Source organism: Leptonotus elevatus, chromosome 3 (assembly GCF_054856555.1).
Source record: "Leptonotus elevatus isolate MCC_2025b chromosome 3, RoL_Lele_1.0, whole genome shotgun sequence".
Taxonomy (NCBI): Eukaryota; Metazoa; Chordata; class Actinopteri; order Syngnathiformes; family Syngnathidae; genus Leptonotus; species Leptonotus elevatus.
In genome coordinates, this window is record NC_141241.1 from 10,120,420 (window position 1) to 10,141,383 (window position 20,964).

The 20,964-nt window shown below is 42.0% G+C and overlaps 1 protein-coding gene and 1 long non-coding RNA gene across 3 annotated transcripts in view; one reads left to right on the plus strand and one right to left on the minus strand.

Moving 5' to 3' along the window:
- cd276 (CD276 molecule) overlaps nt 1-20,964 on the plus strand; it is a 75,152-nt gene that overhangs the window by 37,008 nt on the left and 17,180 nt on the right. For both annotated transcript variants that reach the window (XM_086070638.1, XM_086070637.1), the window contains exons 5-6: nt 12,001-12,138; nt 15,386-15,430. In XM_086070638.1, the coding sequence (XP_085926764.1) occupies nt 12,001-12,138; nt 15,386-15,430 (183 nt within the window). The remainder of the gene's footprint in view (nt 1-12,000; nt 12,139-15,385; nt 15,431-20,964) is intronic.
- Nucleotides 14,813-20,964, minus strand: part of LOC147176898 (uncharacterized) — a 58,127-nt gene continuing 51,975 nt past the window's right edge. Inside the window, exon 5 of the long non-coding RNA XR_015094315.1 lies at nt 14,813-15,402. This is a non-coding gene — a long non-coding RNA (uncharacterized LOC147176898). The remainder of the gene's footprint in view (nt 15,403-20,964) is intronic.

Sequence of the window (20,964 nt, forward strand, 5' to 3'; positions counted from 1 at the left end):
TTCAAGCTGATATCTGCATTCCTTATTCTCACAGCAAATTTGAAATCCATGGCTGGATGGGTTACATGCCCATGCTAAAGAAGGCAAAAATAAACAAAATGGCTAAGAACTAGCAGTCAATTTGACAAAGTGGTGTGGGTCTCAGGGAGGCAAGGAACAGACTGATCGGACAAAGTGTACGGTTGATGAGACCAAATGATGATGACAACATCCTTTAAAAGACACTTGTTGTGCAGAGGATGCAACTTATAACGAATGGCTGTGATGTTTAGAGGATGTAGAAAAGAGAAATCCCTTTGACTTTTGAGAGTCCTTCAGTCCTTGGTGCGTCAGTAAACAGTCTGTGTACTGTTTGTAGTCAAGTGTCAGTGAGGTTCATTAAAATAGACTTGGGCCAGCGCAATAGTTGGAAGCAGAAGCCTCTGGTTTTTTTTTTACTTCATGGTGAATCATGTTTAGAATTCAGGATCAATGTGTCCTTGTCTGACTACTCTCAGCTGCTCAGTCTTTTCTACCACACTGATGGTCTGTTTGGCTACTGATAGCTGTCACTAGTAATCTTCTCCTACACATCCTTGGCCTCTCGCAGGGGGAGGGAGCGCTTGTTTTAAAGCTAATTAAAAATGTAGACAACACAATATTGTCAACTGATTAAGGTGCTCCTGCTCCCGATTTCTTCCCGCATTGCCAAGATGGCCGAGTGAAGAAACAAAGAAGCCAAGACGGAACGAAAAACAAAGATTGAAGAAAATCAATTGTCCACGCGCCTCCGACATCTTAATGCCACAATCAGTAAGGAAGGATGTGTGAAAGTGATGGAGTGTCTGTCAGTTGTTGGACATTGCAGGAGCTCTTAATTGAGTGAGTGGAGAGTGGCTGGCTGGGATATATTGCTCATGTTAGTAGAGAGCATAAATAGACTGTGTTTCTGGATCACACAGAAGGCTACTTGTCACATCTCCTAGTGTTGCAAGTTAACCCAATGCTGCAGTTGTTATTTTTTTCTCTGTCTTGTTTTACGTCTTACAACTAAAGCTTATGCCCAGTGTTAAGTAGAGGAAAACACATCAACAATTGATGCAAATTTGAGCGTTGTCTCTCCCTGACCTGATTATTGTAAGTCTCTGAAAGATTATCCTGAGCGATTATCCTGTGTGGTAAGAGCGATTCCTTTCTCCCAGATCAGAGCAACTGACAATCAACACTAGTCAGGTTTCCATCCATTTGTATGGATTTTTTTGCGCAAAACGGTCATGCAAGTTATGCCCATTTCCATCTGTTCTTCTTTTGCGAATATTGAGAGGGGACTCCGCCACCTATAGAGATGGGATGCACCAGTAATTTAAAAGAAGAAAACCAGGAAATGACTGCGTTGTGCAATGACGTCGTATGAGTTTGCTTTTGTAATTCTTGATCAACCGTAGCGTTTCTTTGCTTTTTTCCATCTAAAATTGCATTAATATTCACTTCTTTAATTAATTCAAAAACGATTTCAGTTTTGTTGTCCTCCCAAACATACCTTACTTTATCGTCTGACATTGCTTTGTGACTGCAAACGTACATGTGACGCACTATCTGGTCAAAATGTACGACGTGTATCCGGTCTTGCCAGCGGTTATTCACAAAACCTGTTTCCATAGCCCAAATTTACATTTTCCTTTTTTTTTTTTTTTACTCTTCAAAATCTCCCCACTCTAAGCGTAAAAACTTTTTGGGCGAATTTTGGGTCCTTTTTCGAATTTCTAGCGTTTCCATTCAGTTTTATTTTTGCATTTCTTGAAAATGTGAATAAAAATGGGTGGATGGAAACCCAACTATTGTTAAAACTGTGAAATATTCAGGGTAGAAAATCCTTTCATGTGTAGTGAGCCACAAATTCTGTGACTGTGACAAGAAATGGAACGATAGTGGTTGATTTTGACAAAGTTCCAAAGACTATTTTGTGGGGGTTTTGTAAGTTAATTGTGTCAAAATGTGTAGTCTCATTGGAAAGGTGTATTCAGTAAACCTTTACAGTGTATTTCTGGTGTATCTTAGAAACAAAGCGAGACAACTTCATAGGCACAATTCTGTAAATAAAGTGTAAGTGTAAAGAGAGAACAGCTGAGCTACAGGTTCATTGAAATTAATTATTTGAAGTTATTCAGACATTATGCCCAGGGCAATTTGAGAGATAATTTTCTCATCTTCATAGGTGAATGTAATCCCATGCCCAGTAGACTGGTTAATTGACTGAAAATACCGCTTGGAGCAGGGCTGTCCTGTTAGTAAGGCAAAGTCTATACCGCAAGTGGAGCGCGGTGAGAATGTGTAATAGCTGAGAAGGAGACTGCATAAACAATAGCCTGGAGGTAGAGGTTGGACAGTATAACAAGGATAAACTTTACACGGTAAGAACGTCCCCTCTGTGGATGTGACTACACCGTTTTTGTAAAAAATAGAATGTAAATGTCATGTCAAAAGTGCAGCTCCAGTATGAGCTCACCGCATGTTAACCAGTGAGCATACGCTTTCCCCTTTGCGCTCAAACAAATGCAACATTTGCATGCACGAAAAATGCCAGGGAAGAAAATGCAGTTGGACAGCTGAACAAGCGACAGGACCAAAAACCATGAGCAAATATGTCACGCGCTATGAAGAAGAAATGAGTGTTTCGCAACTCTGACACTAGTGCTTGCACTCATGTATGAATTAAAAACACAAGGTGTACTGTTTCTCTGTACTAATAATAGCGCGAGACAGCAAGTGGAGGCAAGTGCATTTATTTGGCCAGTTTAACCTCCAAAGTTGAGCACAACACATTCCTGGACACTCTTTCATAACTTCGCCTGCAAGATCAATTCTCTCTGTATTTGTGAGTTCACAAGTACCTGGAATCCATCTTGTACTGAGCCCACTGATTTTCACCAATCGCAACGCATCAGTGTGTTTGGAGGCGGGATATGCGGCTGTGATGAAAACAAGGAGCGCATCGCCCAATCAGCTCAAAGTATTGTAGTGTCCCGCCTTTCCCGAGCAGATCACAGATTGATATTGTGGAAAACTCCTTTGAGTGATTCACATGATCAATCTGGCTTTCACACCAACATCCTGCAAACTTCCAAATCAATTCCACAAATATTAAACACTTCAAAAATCCATCCATCCAATTTCTCGAGAGCTTGTCCTGATTAAGGTTGCTATCTCAGCTTACTGTAGGCAGGAGTCAGAATACACCCTGGATCGGTCACCAGCCAATCCCGTGGGATATAAAGATATAACAACAGTTCACAAATGAGTAGAGATCTGAACTCTGTGAACTGTGACGCAGACGTGCAAATTATTCTTTCACTGCGCTGCCAGCTTACAAATATGATGTTATCAAACATGTTTTATTTGGCTAGCTTGAAAAACCTCATTATTTAAAAAATTGTCAGGAGTGGACTCACAAGGTTTCGGACAGCATCAGTATTGAAAACCACACCATCATCACTCTACCAACTTTGTTTGAGTGTGCGTTAATGAGAGCCTGAGCCTGTAGGGTTTGACCATTGGTTGAATGAAATTATTCACCTGTGGATCATTAATGTGTGACTCGGGGGGAGATGACCTTACCACACCACCTCATAATTAATAATCCATTGCATTGTCAGAATGAAACCATACTTCTGCAAATTGTGGCCTGGGGCGTTCATTTACACAACTGCCGAAGGGGCGTCATTACAATTACATGTTAAATTGATATCATTTGAAATGGTAAATGAAAAGGACTATTATGGAGAAATACAAACGCAGACTGGTTGGAACGATGGTAGTGTTGGGGTTTACAATAGTTGTAGAACACAATATTTTGTGGGTTTGGGAAGATCAGTGAAAATGATCTAAAACGGATGGCAGGTGGGGTTCTGGATGAGTTAATGTCCAAGTAAACAGCATTATCGATAGACTGAGACAATTACAGAGCTTACCCATTTGAGGGAGAGTGTTTGGCTGAAGTGGATCATGGACCCAGTGATTAAATGAGCAGGGCACTGTTATTAAGGAAATACAGTAGCTTACAAGCTAAGAATGCACAAAAAACGCAATTCCCTTTGTGTCATTCATTCGTCATTATTCGCGCTAGCTTGTTTTTAAAATGACACAGTCATTATTATTTCTCATGCGTCGATCCTTTTTCCACACTCTTTTACAAAGCTCACCATTGCCCGTCTCAACGCCAGCAGATGGCTTTTAAAGACCCCCCTGCTGAGAAAAAATAGAGCGCCTTTAGAAACTTTATTCTTGCTAATGCACACCCATTACTCCAGTTTTAATGTGGGCGTCTGCTCGTCGCGCGCTCGTTTTATTTTTGCCACAAGCCCAGGGTCGTTGAGGGAAGGGCAATCATGTCAGACAAATCGCATTAGTAATTGGGGGCTAGGTTGTTCCTCGCAATGAGCGTGCCGCTTCTCAGCATGCCAATAGGATGGCCAGCTAGCATCTCGCTAAAGAGGGAACGTGTTGAAATGCTGAAAGAAAGGAGGATGGAAAACAGTTGCCATCCATCTCAGTTTGCTAAGTTTTTCCCTCTACAAGTCACCTTGTACTCTCCAAAGAGTGTAGGTGTGCCTTGAATAATTGGAAAAACAACCACTGTGCACTTACACGCTTTCTATACGCCGGTTTAATGGAAAGGGCTTTTTCTGGGTTTGATGAACAGTTTTAAGGTTAACACCAAACTACAACTGAGAATCAGTCAACATCATTTGTTCTTATAGTCATACCTGTGCTTTTCATTCAGGCTACCGTCCATCACAAAAGGTCTTGGCTTTTCTAAATTTTTTATTGTTCTGCCGCTCTGTTTCACACAAGACTTTGATGGAGAAGTTTAAATCACTGTGTTGGCAAGCTACTACTTGAGGTGGTACACATCAATCACAAAGCCAGGCGTTAGGTCATTGTGATTTAAGCGCAAGCTCTTGAAGTGTCTCACTGAGTTTTATATCTTATTCGCTTTATGTTCCATCGTGCTCTCAATGTGTTGTTTTAATGAATGAATGTATGCTTTCATCTCAGCCATAAAAAAAAAATACTGTACAGTCATTAGTGGGGTTTCCATCCATTTTCAAGAAATGCGAAAATAAAACTGAATAGAAACGCTAGAAATTCGAAAAAGGGCCAGAAATTCGCAAACAAAAAAATACGCTTGGAGGAGGTGGATTTTGAAGCGTAGCGGAACTAAAATGCGAATTTTGGCTATGGAAACTGGATACACGTCGCACATTTTGACCGGCTACGTCAAATAAAGTAAAAGATAAAAAAAAAAAGATAAAGTAAGGTATGTCATCGCACGGCACAGTCTCTTCCTGTTCTTCGTCTTCTTCTTCTTTTAGTCCCCTCTCAATATTTGCAAAACAAGAACAGATGGAAATGAGCATAAGTCGCATGTCCGTTTTGCGCATTTTCAGTAAATTCGCTTAAACAATTCGAAACAATTGGATGGAAACCTGACTAGTGTTTGAAATAACATTTTACCATGGTTAAATCATGCAAGTGTAACAGTTTTAACGTCACATCACTAAAGTTGACATAACTATTTTCTGAAAATAAAGGTTCCCTTTATAATACTTCACTACCTTTTAAGTGACAAGCAGCTAGTTGGCAGCTTGTCAGCCAGTGGATATTGCAAGAAGACAATGTAACAGACCACTCTAACTCCTCACAAGTGGATGGCCTCAAATGCATGACTGATCACACAAGCCCAAAAGTCAAACAGGAAGTAGAGACCTACCAAACTAAAATTAGCCACACCGCTGAGGTGAATAAAGCTGCTGGTCAAGACCCTTGCCCACAACGATCTCCTATGTTTCGAGCGGAATAAAGCTAAAGTGTTCAGCATGACATCCGAGGCAAACCCCTAATTGACTTCTTCTTATCCCTCCGATTGACTTCACCAAGGCTTTAGGCTCTTCTTTTAGCTGTAAGGCATAACTTTGTCAAGAGACATTATTCCCCTTTGGTCACAGCTTAAGAGGCAAGGTTTCTTCCAGGCAGGTAATGCCAAACTGACACACAGTAGGAAAACAGCTTTGATCCCCATCGTGATCATGTGGCACATCCAAGATGACAGGCAAGGGCGTCTTTGGACTGCTTTATTCCACTAAAGGTGTAAGAGAAAACACTCGGGCTAGTAAAAAATGCCAAGAAATTGTGGCGCTCGCATTTACTAAAGCCAAAACAATACCTGAACTGGCCCCTTGTGAGTCCCTGCTAGTGTCTTCCAGAGAATAAGGAGGGCTTACGTCTCACAGGCGATGTTAGAGGCTCCATAAGGAAGTAGCATTTTATCATACTGTTGCCTGGCCCTGTTAAACATCTATTTTTAACATATCTGTCTGCTGTGGCCTTTTAAAATACAAAACACCCAAAGGCAATGCAGCACCTGTAATCCAGCTGACAAAATAAGATAAACTGCAGTTGCGTTCACCACCAAAACACACAAACACCATTACATGTAGATTTTCACATCCAACCAGTTCTTCATGACCACATGGTTTACTGTATGTAGTGTTGTTTGATCATCAAAAACCCTTCATAACGTATCAAACTACTATTGACATGTTCACACGGCTGACCACTGTTGGGACGTCAGTTACTGAAGTGGAATATTGTCTATGCCAGGGGTCCTCAAATACATTTTCAAGCGGCCAAGTCTAGAATCAGAAGACTTGGGATAGTGCTGAGTTATTGCAACTATACAATACATTTTGGTCAGTACGAGGCATCTATTAATCTCTTTATCCCACACAAGATGTTTGATCCAGATTTGATCTTGTGGAAGTGAGTTATTAGAGTCATCAAATCCCACTGCCATGACAAAAGCTAAAAGCTCAACTCAAAAGCAATCATACAAAATCTCAGTGTCCCGTCTACTGGTTAGCATGCACGTCCGCCTCACAGCTCTGGCCTTCCTATGTGAAGTTTGCGTGTTCTCCCCCGTGCTCCCCTAGTTAAGCTAAACACTTCAAAAACTCCAAAGATGAATTTCAAATCAAATGGAAGTTACGGAACAATAGTGTCAAAAGCAGATGTAAGTTCAGAAAATCTTTGTCTAATGCAATTAGGCACTCATTAGTAATATTCAACGGTACTGCTGTGATTGCCAATGCTCCCAATTAACTATCGTTATAGCGGGTGTCACCTACAACCACTTTCTGGATGAATTACAGTAAAAAGGAATGTTAAAAATAGATTACCTGTGTCACGAATACAAAAGAATAGTTTTAATTACAGCGAATTTCAACATACCCTCTTGATGAATCACCCTCTCCTCACTATAGAAGGTATTATTCCCTGGAGGCTTATGAACAAGAACTTCAGCAAAGAGGGTTAGCATTAGAGTATTGCATTGGGTTTAATAATGATGGAATAACTCAACCTTCTTAAAATTAGCTCCATTGCCCATTAAATAGACTTCCACTCAGGATATTCATCCCTAATGGGACGTAGGTGTGCTAATAGTGTTTGGAAACGTGTTAAATAATAGTCCAATAGAGGAGGATTCTGTTTGAGAGGCTGTTCGATATGCAGCTGTTGTGCGTCCAGCGTGGAGGTACTTGAAACTGATTTGTCTGTTCTCTTATGAGAATCCAATGGTGTTAAATAATGAAAGAAACAAATTTCTCAGGCTATCATTACCACGGTCTACAATAGTTGCTTTATCTTCTCTTCGGGCTCAACTTGATGTAAACCGGCACTGCAGGGTTCCAGGAGCATTTGTTTTAAAATACGGTCAAAGTTGTAGAATAATCCAGAACATCATAATTTTTGTTTGTTTGTTTTGTACAGAAAAAGAGGCGCACAAATGCTTTGAGAGTGAGACCTATGCATATGCTGAAACTCCAGCCCAGTTAGCATCCTGAAGATGAATTCTAGTGTTTTACATTAGCAGGCATTGTGGGTTGTCCGTTGCCCTACAATTGGGATTGACCAGACTAGGATGTGGCCAGCCAAAGTCAGATGTGAGTCTTACCAATGCCGCTAAATGAGGACAACTGCTATGGGAAATGGACTGACGTATTCAGTGGTTTCACTTCTCTTGTCAATTAAGAATGAAACTGTTACTTGAAAAATTGCGTGCTGTTAGTAAAATTATCATGATGATGACGACTACAGACAGACAGAGCCATGGGACAAAGGGACATTCATGCTTTCCTATCATGCTTTTCTTACCTTTTGCCATATGGCAACATCTTTTTCACTTGCAATTTCCAACAGGGTTTTATGCGATTGTCATGAAATTATACAGACAGATGGCAAAGGTGGAATTCATGTACTTTCTTCCCTCACACATCCAAAGTATTTAGAGATATACAGCTATAAAGGGAAGCTTGTTTGGTGCAAGTCCATATAAAAGCTGCTGCAGCAGGTAATGTCCAAGGCACTCCATCCATTCCCTAGCACAGAAGGGAATAGAGGCTAGGTAAACAAAGCCATTAGAGACAAATCTATTTCTGAAGAAAACAGAATCACATCATCAAACACGAGAAGAAGAAAAATATGATCCTGCAGCCCTTTGGGCCCCGGCGTGGCAATGATAGCCGACTGTGGCATTTGTCTTTATCAGTCCGCCTTGAGGGAGGGAGAATGTGGCTTGGAAAGTGTGAAAATAAAAGGGAATGAGAAAGACGGCGGAATCTGAAGAGCACAAGATCTTCTTCACTCTTGGAGAGAAAAAAAGACACATCTGTGTGCGTGCGGTGAATGTGTGTGTGTGCGCGCGCCATACTTATCCGCCGGCTTGGAGATATACCTGTGATTATTCCTCTTGCCTACACGTTTTTCTGTTGATACAATGAGGCTCTCAGACGGTCAGCCTTAAAATAGCAAAGAATGAAGGGCTCGGTGGACAACAAACCCCGGCATCACTCCTGGCTGGCTGACGCTTCATCAAAATGACACCGCTGACCTGAGAATATTTCACTCACTTTGCAGTAACAACACTAAGGTCAAATATAAACTGTAGCTTTGAAGGGAGGACCCATTTTGATGGCATATACAGTATGATCTCCAAATTATGTAATGATATATTAAGTGGGTGTGCCATAAATTTGCAGTGCAGGCAAAAAATAAATCAAATCAAATCAAGATGTGCTGTACTGGTGGAATTTTGATTTTAAATTTCCCATTGAGGTCAAATGTTCATCGTCTATTCATTTTCTAGAACACTTTAAGGGTCCTGCTTAACCGCAGTCCATCACTGCCTATGGACAATTCAGTGTCTTCAATGAACCTAACATACATGTTTTTGTGGGGGAATGCCGGAATACGTGTATTTAGGCTGAGATTCAAACCCCTGAAGCTAACCACAGGCCACTATGCCTCCCTGAGGTCAACCGTATTTTGATTAACTAATTCCAGAGTCAAAGTAACTACTAATGGAATGTAACAAATTAAAACTTAAGGCCCGCCCCACACAGAGTGAAAGAACATTCGTGCATTATGCGTAGTTCGTGAACTCGTTCTCACGAGTGGCCGCCCATTAGCCACTAATTTGCTGCAATTTTACGAGCAAATTTGAATCCGCATTGAGCAATTTGAACAGTGTAGAGTCGCTGTTGCTAGGAATCAGGCTGGTCATTGCCAGAGGAGGACACTGCTGTCCCTCCCCGTCTTTGTCAGATGCCCACCTTTTCGGCCAAGTGCCCGCTCTTTCGGTGAGTGTTTAGCCTCGTAAAAATACACGGAATGAGAAACACCGTGTACATGTATCCAGTTCGACGGACGAAAACCTGCTTCGGGCGCTCATTCCTTGCATGTTTTCAAGGCTTCACGTTCAAATTGTCCCAACTTTTGCAACGTTCAAACTTCAAGGTGAACGATGACTAAATATTTATATTAGTATATATTTTATGATAGGGTATCAACAGTGTTGCCCTTTCATTACTTCCTGCGAGGGACAAACAGGAGCAATTGTTTCCTGTCGTCAGATGGCGCGTCTCTGACGAAGGCTCATCTCCGGGAAGGATCCCCTCTGTTTGCCCTCCATCTTGGCTTCACTGTATAAAGCCTTGACTGGCTGCCTTGAGACTCCATGCCAAGTCTTTGCAGATGCTTCATCATTTCCTCTTTCCAAAGCCAGCAATTTTTTTTCTGTGTTTTTTCTCTCTCCTCGCTCTGTTATTATCTGGCCAGAGCGGGTATTCTCTGAAGGAGGCCTGTTTGTGCTACCGCCAGGCTCATAGCCATTCACTGGCTCGCCTGTTTTCTTTTCTTCTCCCTCTGTTCAGTTTGAATACTCAGGGGAAATTTGTCTCTGTCTCTGATATAGTTTTTTTTTTTCCGCTGACCACTTTTCCCCCTTTTTTGCTTCTACTCATCAGTTTGCCCTTTGCTGAGACACCATAACTCACTTTTATGTGATTTTACAAGAGAGCTGTGTCGAAAAAGCATTAATTAAAAACACAATTTATGTGTTAATATGCATAATCGTGTTTGTGTCCTGATCCCTATTGGAGATAATGCACCAAAAATGCCCTTCATCAGAACCTCAACGGCAGAAGGCGATAGTTAGCTCCAGCTTGCTTAATGCTGTGCCAATGTTGTTTGAGCGAAAAAACAGCAATCGGCCATCTGGACTCGACGGAATGACTCAAAAGGAGTTCTGAAGAGCCTCTTACCATCCATCCATCCATCCATTCTCACAACGAAAAATGTTGACTCATGCTTTTGTTGTCTTGTTCTGTTTTACGTGTTAAAACTGGTAAATGATTGTCACTGATCAGTTATATAATTTTATCCCATGGAGAGAGAACCATGCTGTTAACCCTCACATACAAAAATGAATGTCATTCTTTCACCCTAAAACGGATGCCTTTCTTCAAAGTGATCCAAAATGTAAAAAAAACTAAATATTTAACAATGTTATTCTTTTGTAAAGGTGCTACAAGTGTATGTGTACATGGAGGCTGTTCATTGGTCAAATATGACCCATGCCTACGAAAATGGATTTTACATGTTGCAGTGCGTGTTAAATTAAGTAAAATAATGGACTTGTGTATATATATATATATAAATATATAAATATATATATATATATATATATATATATATATATATATATATATATATATATATATATATATATATATATATATGTAGTACAGGAGTTATGATTGAATTTAAATAACTTGTTTTTTGTGTGTGAATATTCGTTATTTGAAGGAAAAACTCCTGAAGTCGATGATAACATTGTTAGCATTTGAATAGGATCCTCCCTTTGCTTTTAGCATTAGTGCTAGGGTAGCGATGTTTTAAAAACAAAGCATGTTTTGTGTTTAAATATACAGTAGATGCGTATTGTTAAACATCCTAAATGACGCTTTGGGACAACATAATAACCATTTGCTAGTTGCTATTGCTAAGCAAGCCAAATGGTGCATCCAGGATTCTTTCACAGCGTCAGAAACTTTGGTTTCTTTGATTATAACGTTTTAAGGGGAAAATAATTGGCCGATTGTTTTGACAGATATTTGAAGCCGATTATAATCGGCGGCTGATAAATCTGTCGGACCCTAATTAAGAATGCCTACACATTTTCAACAATAGGGACAGAAGTCCTACAAAGGTCAGAGCATGCATGCCATGACATAGGGCAATCTGTACCTGCAAAACAAATACCCAATACACATGTTGCTTTTTCTCTTTTAATTGATTAAAGGCATTAAGGATGCATCATACATTTATTATATATTTTGAAATAATAATTATTATGACATTTCTGGCCCAGCTCAAAATTGACAAAGCCTAATATGCGCATGTTAAGTTTGTGAAGTAGTGTAAAATCTGATTCCTTTATTCCTTTGGTCCGAAACCAAGTCTGAAAATCAACTTATGGGGATAATTAGTTAGCATTTGATTACTATATCCACACCGGACAAAACAAACCACACCAAGACGGACAATGACCGACAAATAGACAAATCAAGCGTGACTCATGATGCTTTCTCATCTCTACTGTACCTCGCCTTTATTTTCCTTCAGGCCAGAACATCTCCTTCCCCCCCGTGGCCCTGTGGGTGACCATCGGCCTCGCCGTGTGCCTTCTAGCCCTGCTCGTGGCGCTGGCCGCCGTCTGCCGCAGGAAGATCAAGGAGAGCTGCGAGGAGGCCAGGAGAGAAGGTAAGGAGGCCATCCGACTCCGGTGGGCATTCTCACATCTCACTAATGATGGCTCGCCACCAATGTCAATGTATAATCCTCATAGGTTGAATAAAATGTGAGATACTTTCATTTTGGAGGCCAACATTTTCAAATATACTGGTAACAGAATTTAAAGTGATTGATTCATTTATTATATTGCCTATATTATTACACACGGAAACTAGGAAGGGCAATGAAAAAATGTTTCGAAGAAGTGTTAGAAAGATATGGAATGCCACCCCCGGAATTGCAGCTTTCACTGCTGACTGCAATAGCGCCAACTGCTTGGTTGGGTTATGATACGCACTGTGAAGGCCCACATACATTATGACAGGGAAGACAGCGAAGATAAATTACTTACTCACTTCCACACTTTTTTTTTTACTGACCCCTTGGACCCGAGCTACCCACACGCGGCGAGGAGCCAGTCGACTGCAATCCGGCTCGGCCCGGGAACGCCATTTAAAGATAAGACAAGCACAATTAGGCCGATGTGTTCGCGAGGTACACACGATCGCTATAATAATCCTCCCTCCTTGCATCCGTTCTCACACTGTGTCATTCTATCAGAGTCTGGATCGTATATGAATAAGGCGGCGTGGCCCTCCACTTCAAACACCAAAGCGCTGCTGGAAGGGAACAGCGTATACGCTTTACATTTCAATAAGGTTGGCTAACCAGATAATCAATCCTGCTTTCAGTGCCTCCACCTCCTTACCCGCCCAACAAAAAGGAGGCCTCGCAACCCCAAGAGCCCTTTGCTGGCAGGAGGCAGTGCATTATATATTTCTTTCTTTCCATTTCATTTCATTCCATATGTTCCATGGAGCTATTTACTCTCCACCCACTAAGTCTGTGTCACTTCCATATTTATATTTAAACCTCTGGGCCCTGTTGCAGACACCGGCTGACCTTTATTTAAATGTCTCCTCCATTCTTGTGTGGATCTCATGACAGCAGAGCTGGTGGCTTTGCTCCATCTATCGCCGCACCACCACTTTTTTTTTTTTTTTTGAGTGATCCTCAGACATTTCGTCACGGTAATTATTGGAACGGAGTGATGTTCCCCTTGCGATCCTAGATCATGTGATATAAAAAGGGAGAGGTTACGCACTTTTATATAGTTTGAAACATTAAGAACTTGTCTAAAATTAGTTGTGTAAAAAGTTTCAAGAATTTCTTTGCCTTGCGGAAGCGAGGCTATTGGCGGGTGAAGTTCTGTTTCATGTAAATGAACCACTTCTCACCCTGCCTCCTCGACTACAGCTCCATTGTCGAGTTTGACTTTTGGTACCTTGAGGGCGGAGCTACAAGAGATTGCAAAGAGGCAACGGCTCCTACTAGACCTGGGTATGAAGGGAAAAAAATATCGATCACCAATAATAATCATAATAATTTAGGGATGTTGGATACCGGACCGGAGGGTGTGTTCCAACTATAGAGGGATAACGCTTCTTAGCCTCCCCGGTAGGGTCTATTCAGGGGTGCACCCGGGAGACGTGTTCCGGGCATGTCTCACCGGCAAAAGGCCCCGGGGACGACCCAAGACTGATTGGGTGAGCTGATTGGAGTTACTTTATTTTCCATAATGAGGGCGCAAATTGTTCCGCTCTCGTTCTGTCTCTCCCACTGTGTTTGGGCTCACTTGGTTAGTTTTGCTCTGACTGACGTTCTTGCGCCCCATTCTGATCTGATGGTTAAGACGCACCTTTGTATTAGCCGCAGGGTCGAATGCAAGTGAAAAAAGTAGCGGCTTGTTGTCCAGAAGTTACTGTACTTATATTAGATAAAATTTCCACACAAAAAAACAATGACATAAAAAAAATTAAAAGACCTATATAATTGGGATCAATTATAGCAAATTTCCTTGAAATTGCTTGAAATGAATGGCAATTAGATGTTTTCAATTTGCTCATAAAAGTCAATTTGCATAGAGCACACAATAAAATGAATTTTAAAAAATAAAATAAAATGAAACAAATAATCTAGTGGCCAGGAAAAAAAAGTGTGCACTCTTACCGGAGCCCCCTGTGGTGGTCAATAAATGCAAAATAACCATTTTGGTCTTTAGTTCCTGACCGAAAAACGGCCACAAGACCGGGGGCCGATACTGATACCTGGTATCGGTACTCGAGCATCCCTAATAACAATATTCACTCATGGAGGCAGCAGTTCATCACTAATCCTTTGAAATGCACCTTACACACACAGACACGCAATATTCTTGCTGAATTAAGCCAGTTTGTAGGCCAGCTAATGAGACCACCTTCATCCTGCTCCCAAGTGTATGCTTAACAGCAGACTGACTCTTACCTACGAGTGTGTGCGTTCTGGCCCTCATACGACTGTCTCCTCTTCCCCGTCAGTTGTCAGGCTGGTTCTCATCATCTCGCCTGTAAGTGTATGCATACCACGGGCTTGATCTCACCAGCAAGTGTGTGTTTAACAATGGTCTTTTGCCAGCGTGCATATATATATATTCCTGCCGGTGTACGGTTCTTCTTCCTCCTGTGTCGCTTTGCTAGCTGGCTCTCATCTTCTCTCCAGCAAGTGTATGCATTTGGAGCACCCTGCATGTCATCAGCAAATGTACGCTGTGAGCTGTGCAGAGGGCAGCGCGTTTGGGGGGGGGGGGGGGTGATCTCCTCCCAACATCGGTATCAGTCGGTGGTTATTATCTAAATCATGTGAAGAGTATCTCGCTCGCAGACACAATTACAGGAGTAAATAATAATTATGTGGTTGTTTAATTTTACTCTTGATGGGTGGACAGGCACTCAAGACACCCAAATATTTGAGAAAGGCCATTAAAAAGTCAGTTTTCCCCAACATAAGCACATCTCCAAAGTTCCTTGACATAGCACCCCAGCCGTGTATGTGCGCAAGTGTGTCACTCGCCACAGTGGTGTCGTTCTCCAAATCTACTGATTGTTCTTTAGCCAGAAGCTAAAACCGAATGTGTTTACTCTCCAGGTGAGAAGGATGGATAGTATGTTCGGGGGTGGCTATGTCTGTAATTATGTGCGTGTGTGATTGTGTGTGTGTGTGTGTGGGTGGGTGTGTGTGTGTGTGTATGGTGACAGGTTGCAATTGCGCTGAGCTTGATGGCCATACAGGCGCTCTCATCACAGCTTGTCCTTTGAGCTCGCCCCGGGCTGCTGATGAAGTGACTGGATTGTGCCCGCCACCTTCCTACTCATACCAGCTTCTATTGTCTTTCCCACAGCTGAAGAGGCCAAGGAACTAGAAGAAGAAGAAGAGTCAAAGACAGGTCAGCTGATTCGCAACTCCTCACACACACATCCGCAATTATAGAAATATTGCATGTAAAAAAACAAAACAAAAAATATTCTGGGCAGGAAATAATGTCTTGGTTTTATCAGCTTGGGTAAGGTTGACCTAGTTCAAAAAACTGTGTACAGTAAGCGCGGAAACACACACACACGCACGCGCGCACACACACACACACACACACACACACTTGTACTTATATAATTGTGAGGACATCCATAGACATATGCATGCATTTCCTAGCCCCTTCACCTAACCCCAACCATCAAAAATGATTGCCTATCCCCCATTCCTTACCCTAACCTCAACCATAACCCAATTCAAACCTAAACTCTAAAACCAAGTCTTGACCCTCAAAAAGAGGTCTTGAGTTGTGAGGACCGGCCAAAATGTCCTCACTTCACAAAAATGTCCTCAATCTGTCGGTTAAAGACGTATTTTTGTCCTCACAAGTACACACACGCACACACACACACTTTATCCCTTCATTTCAGTCTGGGTTACCTGAGACAACACTGTAAAAAATAAGTGTACTAAACACCAAGCCAATATGACCAAAAATGGTTCCTCATTCACCAAAAAGCTACTCCAATATTCAACAATTGCAGGCGTCACAACAATTTGGCCGCGACAAAAAGCAATAACATCAACGTGCCATCTTTCAAATTGATGCAATAGTCAATGTTGCTTGTCGAACACAACCAAGAAGATGAATTAGCCAATGTGTCAGTTGGACACCGAAGCAAAGAGACTGAGCAGGTGGGCAGGTGTTAGGGCGACCCAACGAAAGCACTTAGTGAATGTTAACTTTGTTTACTCAAGTGCCAGTGAATGCTGATGAAGCATGAATGCACATAAAAAATGAGACCTGCTCCAGGCACCAAGTCCAGCAGCCTGTTGGCATCATTCTTAGTCAAGTGTGCGTGCGTGCGTGCGTGCGTGCGTGCGTGCGTGCGTGCGTGCGTGCGTGCGTGCGTGCGTTGAATGGAGACAGATGCACTCATTTAGAGACGCCAACAAGCTGTTTTATATTACGCCTTCCCCAAAAGCTACCCCGTAAAATCCATGACGTTCAAGTTGCAGCAAATGGACGGTGGTAGAGCGTCCGCGTATATCAATCGAGCCACTTTGAGGTATTTTGGGGGATAATGAATGACATAAATATATCACGCTACACAGTACCAGGAAGGAAACTTCCCAAGAGGACCTTGAAGCGCTTTTAAGGTTTGATCAATTTCATACTTTGATTGGAATGGCCAATGAATGAAAACAAAGATGAGTCACGTTATATAATGTCAGCAGGGAAATTAAGAGACATTTTTAGGAGTTGATAACAAGGCCAACGCTTCTAGCTCAATCTTTGCAGTTGGCAAGAAAATCACGAGGCAATTCTATATTTTTGCTTCGTGAGGTGTCCGCAAACACCATCCATCCATTTTGTCCTGCCAGTTACAAGCCATGTCCATATAATGTGTTGACATGAATTCACATATAAATACATATATTGATATCAACAATTTTCCAGTAATTTGCTACTCATTAATTGTGTCAGTTTAAAGTGACTTCAGTGACCATTGTGGGTCTACCTTTCATTAACAGAGAGGTGCCAATATATGTGAACCACTACGTTACCAATAGCAAATCCGCAAACGACTACAAAGAAGTAAACGTGAGTTGCTTCAGTAAATGCCCATCACCAACTTGAGCAGTCCTCCCTCAAGTGTTAATCTCATTACATTCATTCATTTGACTCCTCCTTTAGTCTGATTGAATTATTTAGCCTTTCGCGCCAACAGTAAAGTTAATACCATGTGATTTTAATAAGCCGCGAGGTGATGACTTTTTCTATTCTTTATTGCCTCCCTCATGAATGTTTTAGAGCGATCTGTGCAGCCAGGAGTGGGGTCAGCCATCCCGCAACTAACCGGTGTGAATATTTCAGCGTGAGCGAAAAGGGTCGGGGGGGTGAGGGGAACGTGCGGGCGAAAAAGAGCACGCGGATCACAGCGACAACTCGCAGCCCGTCCTTGCCCTCGATCCCTCTCCTCGTCACGCGGATCATGCTTCGATCCAGGTGGACGTCGCGGGGCGGCGGCACTGGAGAAGGCGAGCTAATGGCGCCCGCTTTGCGAGACGGGCTCGTGTAAGCACTCCAGACAGGCGGCTTTTGTGTTGCCATCTGGCTCCAATTGTGCTGACAAAGGCACAGGTTCCTGCCCAAGACAAAGACGCCCAAAACAAGCTCCACTTTAATGGTCGACGGTGGGGAGCTCACGTGCGTTATCTTAATGAGCTGTCCAAAGGAGAGCACGCCTTCCCTTTCAAAGACAGCCTGATTGGAACAATAAGCGGTGATAACTAGGAACCGGGGCTCATTCATTTACGCTGGGGTGAGGAGTTCCTTTGTTGGCTTTATTGCTACGGCAAATAATGTTGAACAACGCCACTCAGATTGTACTTTCATAGTGCACACCGCATGCCCTTCTGGTACCGATGCTCAACATAATCTGACGGCTCAGGTGTTTTCTTTCTACAAACAGCATCACGTGCAAGCCCAACATGTGCACCCCCCCCCCTCGACATGCAAAGCAGCACTGGTTCAGACAGCCAAGTACATGTGTTCCCCCTCTGATATGTGTAGGCCTTCCCGCCTTCTCTCTGCAGCATGTTCAGTCATCTGAGCATCATGCGCTGTTTAGAGGCTGCCGCGGTCACGCAAGTGCAACTACTGTCAGAACGAAAAAGTAAGTGTGTGTGCATGAGCATAAGTCCCGCACCCGCACTCAGAGGCGTCACAGGGTCGAGAAGAGAGCTTATTTAGTGAAAAAAAATTTCATGGAGGAATTGATTGTTAAACATCATGTTGGGTCACAGTCATGTAGGTTACAGGTGAGTTAGTTACCCCTTGGTCTGATCATATGTCAATCACACGGATGACAGAAAACGCAAGACAATTTTAACAATTTTAGGGCTGAAACAATAAATCTATCAAATCAACATAAATCGATAATTGAAAGTGCTGGCAACGAATGACATGATCATTTTGTTGTGTCACACTGAGGAGTAAGGCTGAAGCGATATGGCTGGACTGTATTTGCTCATTTTCCATCAAAAATATATTTAAGGTAATGCTAGCCAAACAAAAAAAGTGTTACAAGTGACAATATTCAAAGGTATTTTTGAAAATATAGCAGGTAATTAGCTAATTCTATTTTCAAATTTCCTGTGCCACCCAGTGGACATTCAGGGAAATGCAGTCTTAACACAGCAGTCATTGTTTATTGTCAGTGTGCTGTATAAATAACGAAAAGTACCTTTTTCATAATTAAAGCATGACTTTGACATACAGGATTAGGTTATTTTTATTAAATGTGCTGAAGAAGTCAATCACTGGACCTTAACCCAATAGAGCATGCATTTTACCCCCTGGAAAAGCATTTCAAACAAGTATTTTAAGTAATGAATATGCCATCAAAAATTGTTTTATGTCTGTTCCAATAATTTTGCTCAATTGAGAAGTGGGTGGCTTCAAACTAAATATGGTCTGTCCTGAGTTGTTTAACACATCTAGATGTGAATGTCATGACAACCCAAATATTTTCAGTACACAACAAAAACAAAAGAGTTGACCTTGCTGTTCTAACACTTTTGGGTGGGACTGTATCTGAATATGCAGCTGAAAAAAGAAACGCCACACCCAGCTACCATTTTTGGAAATATAGTTTATGGTTTTGCACTTGAGAAAGCGCAAGTTCACACTTTCCACTCCGTGACAATGCAAACGTGAGTGTGATTGCTTTTCTGTCTCTAAATGTGCCTTGTGATTGACTGGCGACCATTCCAGGGTGTAGTCTGCCATTCGCCTGAAGTGAGCTGGGATGGGCTCCAGCTTGGCCGCGCGGGACCAGGTCTGAAGGCCCACCGAAACAAAGTCCACTCAGAACGTTGTGATTTGAGATTCAAACTCCAAAACATTGGCGCTGTGCTAAACACTCAAGCGGCGTGCTGCCCCACTTGCAAGCAATTAACAGCAAACACTAAAATCCCTTCAAATCTCCAAGTAAGCCAAGTATTGACTTGATTTAAGGCAGTTAGATAACGCAAGGCTCATTTATGTTCACTGTCAGATATGCACCGACCAGGTCATCCAAAGACTGTTGTCAATACTTGTTCGGCGTTGGGGGAAATCTTGATGTAGAACTGCCAGATTCTAAGTATACAACCATGAAAGTACGAGCGCATTTTATACCATTTTAAATTGCACACATCAATTTTTGTCCAAGCATAAATGAGCCTTAAGGCTGGTTGTGTATGTGTGTTGCAGACGGACAGAAACAAGGACGGCCGTATCAGTCAAAGTCACCTCTGTTCTTTTTATATCCCCCTTCTGTCCCGTCTATCGAGTTATTCGCCGGCACGTACGGCAATAAAGATAGAACACCTTAATGCGCGAGGAACGGAGTGTTCACCTTATGCTTCTCTGGAGAATTGCAGTGTTACGCTCGCAGCGAATTACTGCCAGCGTTTCAATATTCTATAGGGAGCGTTAGCTGCATGTTCCTGACGTCTTTAATTGCCTCTGGGACTTTGATACACAATGCATGCATCGTATTCAATATAGACAGACAATAGTTTTTGGGCGTATAATTGTCCCGGACTGTATTGTATTATTATATTGAACCGAGTAGATGTCGTAAGGAAGCGGCATTCAAGAAATCAATATCAGCTACTTAATTTCTATCTGTATCCTCCAGGTACAACATTGGGTACACTTACGCAAACTAATGGATTCCTATACAAGAGATTGAAAAATATCTGCCTTTTGAAAAGATAATATTGTTCGGCGTGAAAGGCAGCTAATGCATTGAAGCACTAAATCACGATAATATATGTACAGACATATGTATAACTGCTTGACTTCCATCCATCCATTTTCTATAAATCTCATCCTGTGGAGTCTACCCCAGTTGACGGTACACCCAGCCAATCGCAGGACACAGAAAGACGACCAATCATTCACACTCACGTGCACATCTTTGGACAATTTTATTTGCAATGTTCATATCGTGCATGTTTTGGAAATGTACTGTATATTGGTAATAATCAGCACCCGCTATTCTCGTTCATGTTACCGTACGAGTCCCGAATAAACTCAAATTGGTTATTTATTGTACGCAAAATGCTTCATAGTCCAACAAATGAAAAATCCAATTTGATCAAAATATGACATGGTAAATGGAGTGTGCTTTATCTTCATCATGTGTAGCATGATGTCATTAGTAGTGTTGTTCCGATACCGTTTTTTGGCGATTGCGATACCCAGCTATGCAGTATTGGCCGATGCCGATACCATACCAATACCTACGGGTTTTTTTTTCTCAACATGAAAAAGCTGTCCTGCCATTGGTTCAGAGCATTCAAAGGTCAATAGGATGTCTTAGCTCGGCATGCAGTGAACATATCGCACACCAGTGAATGTCGTGCATGAGCAAGACGCAAGATGCTGCATCCAAA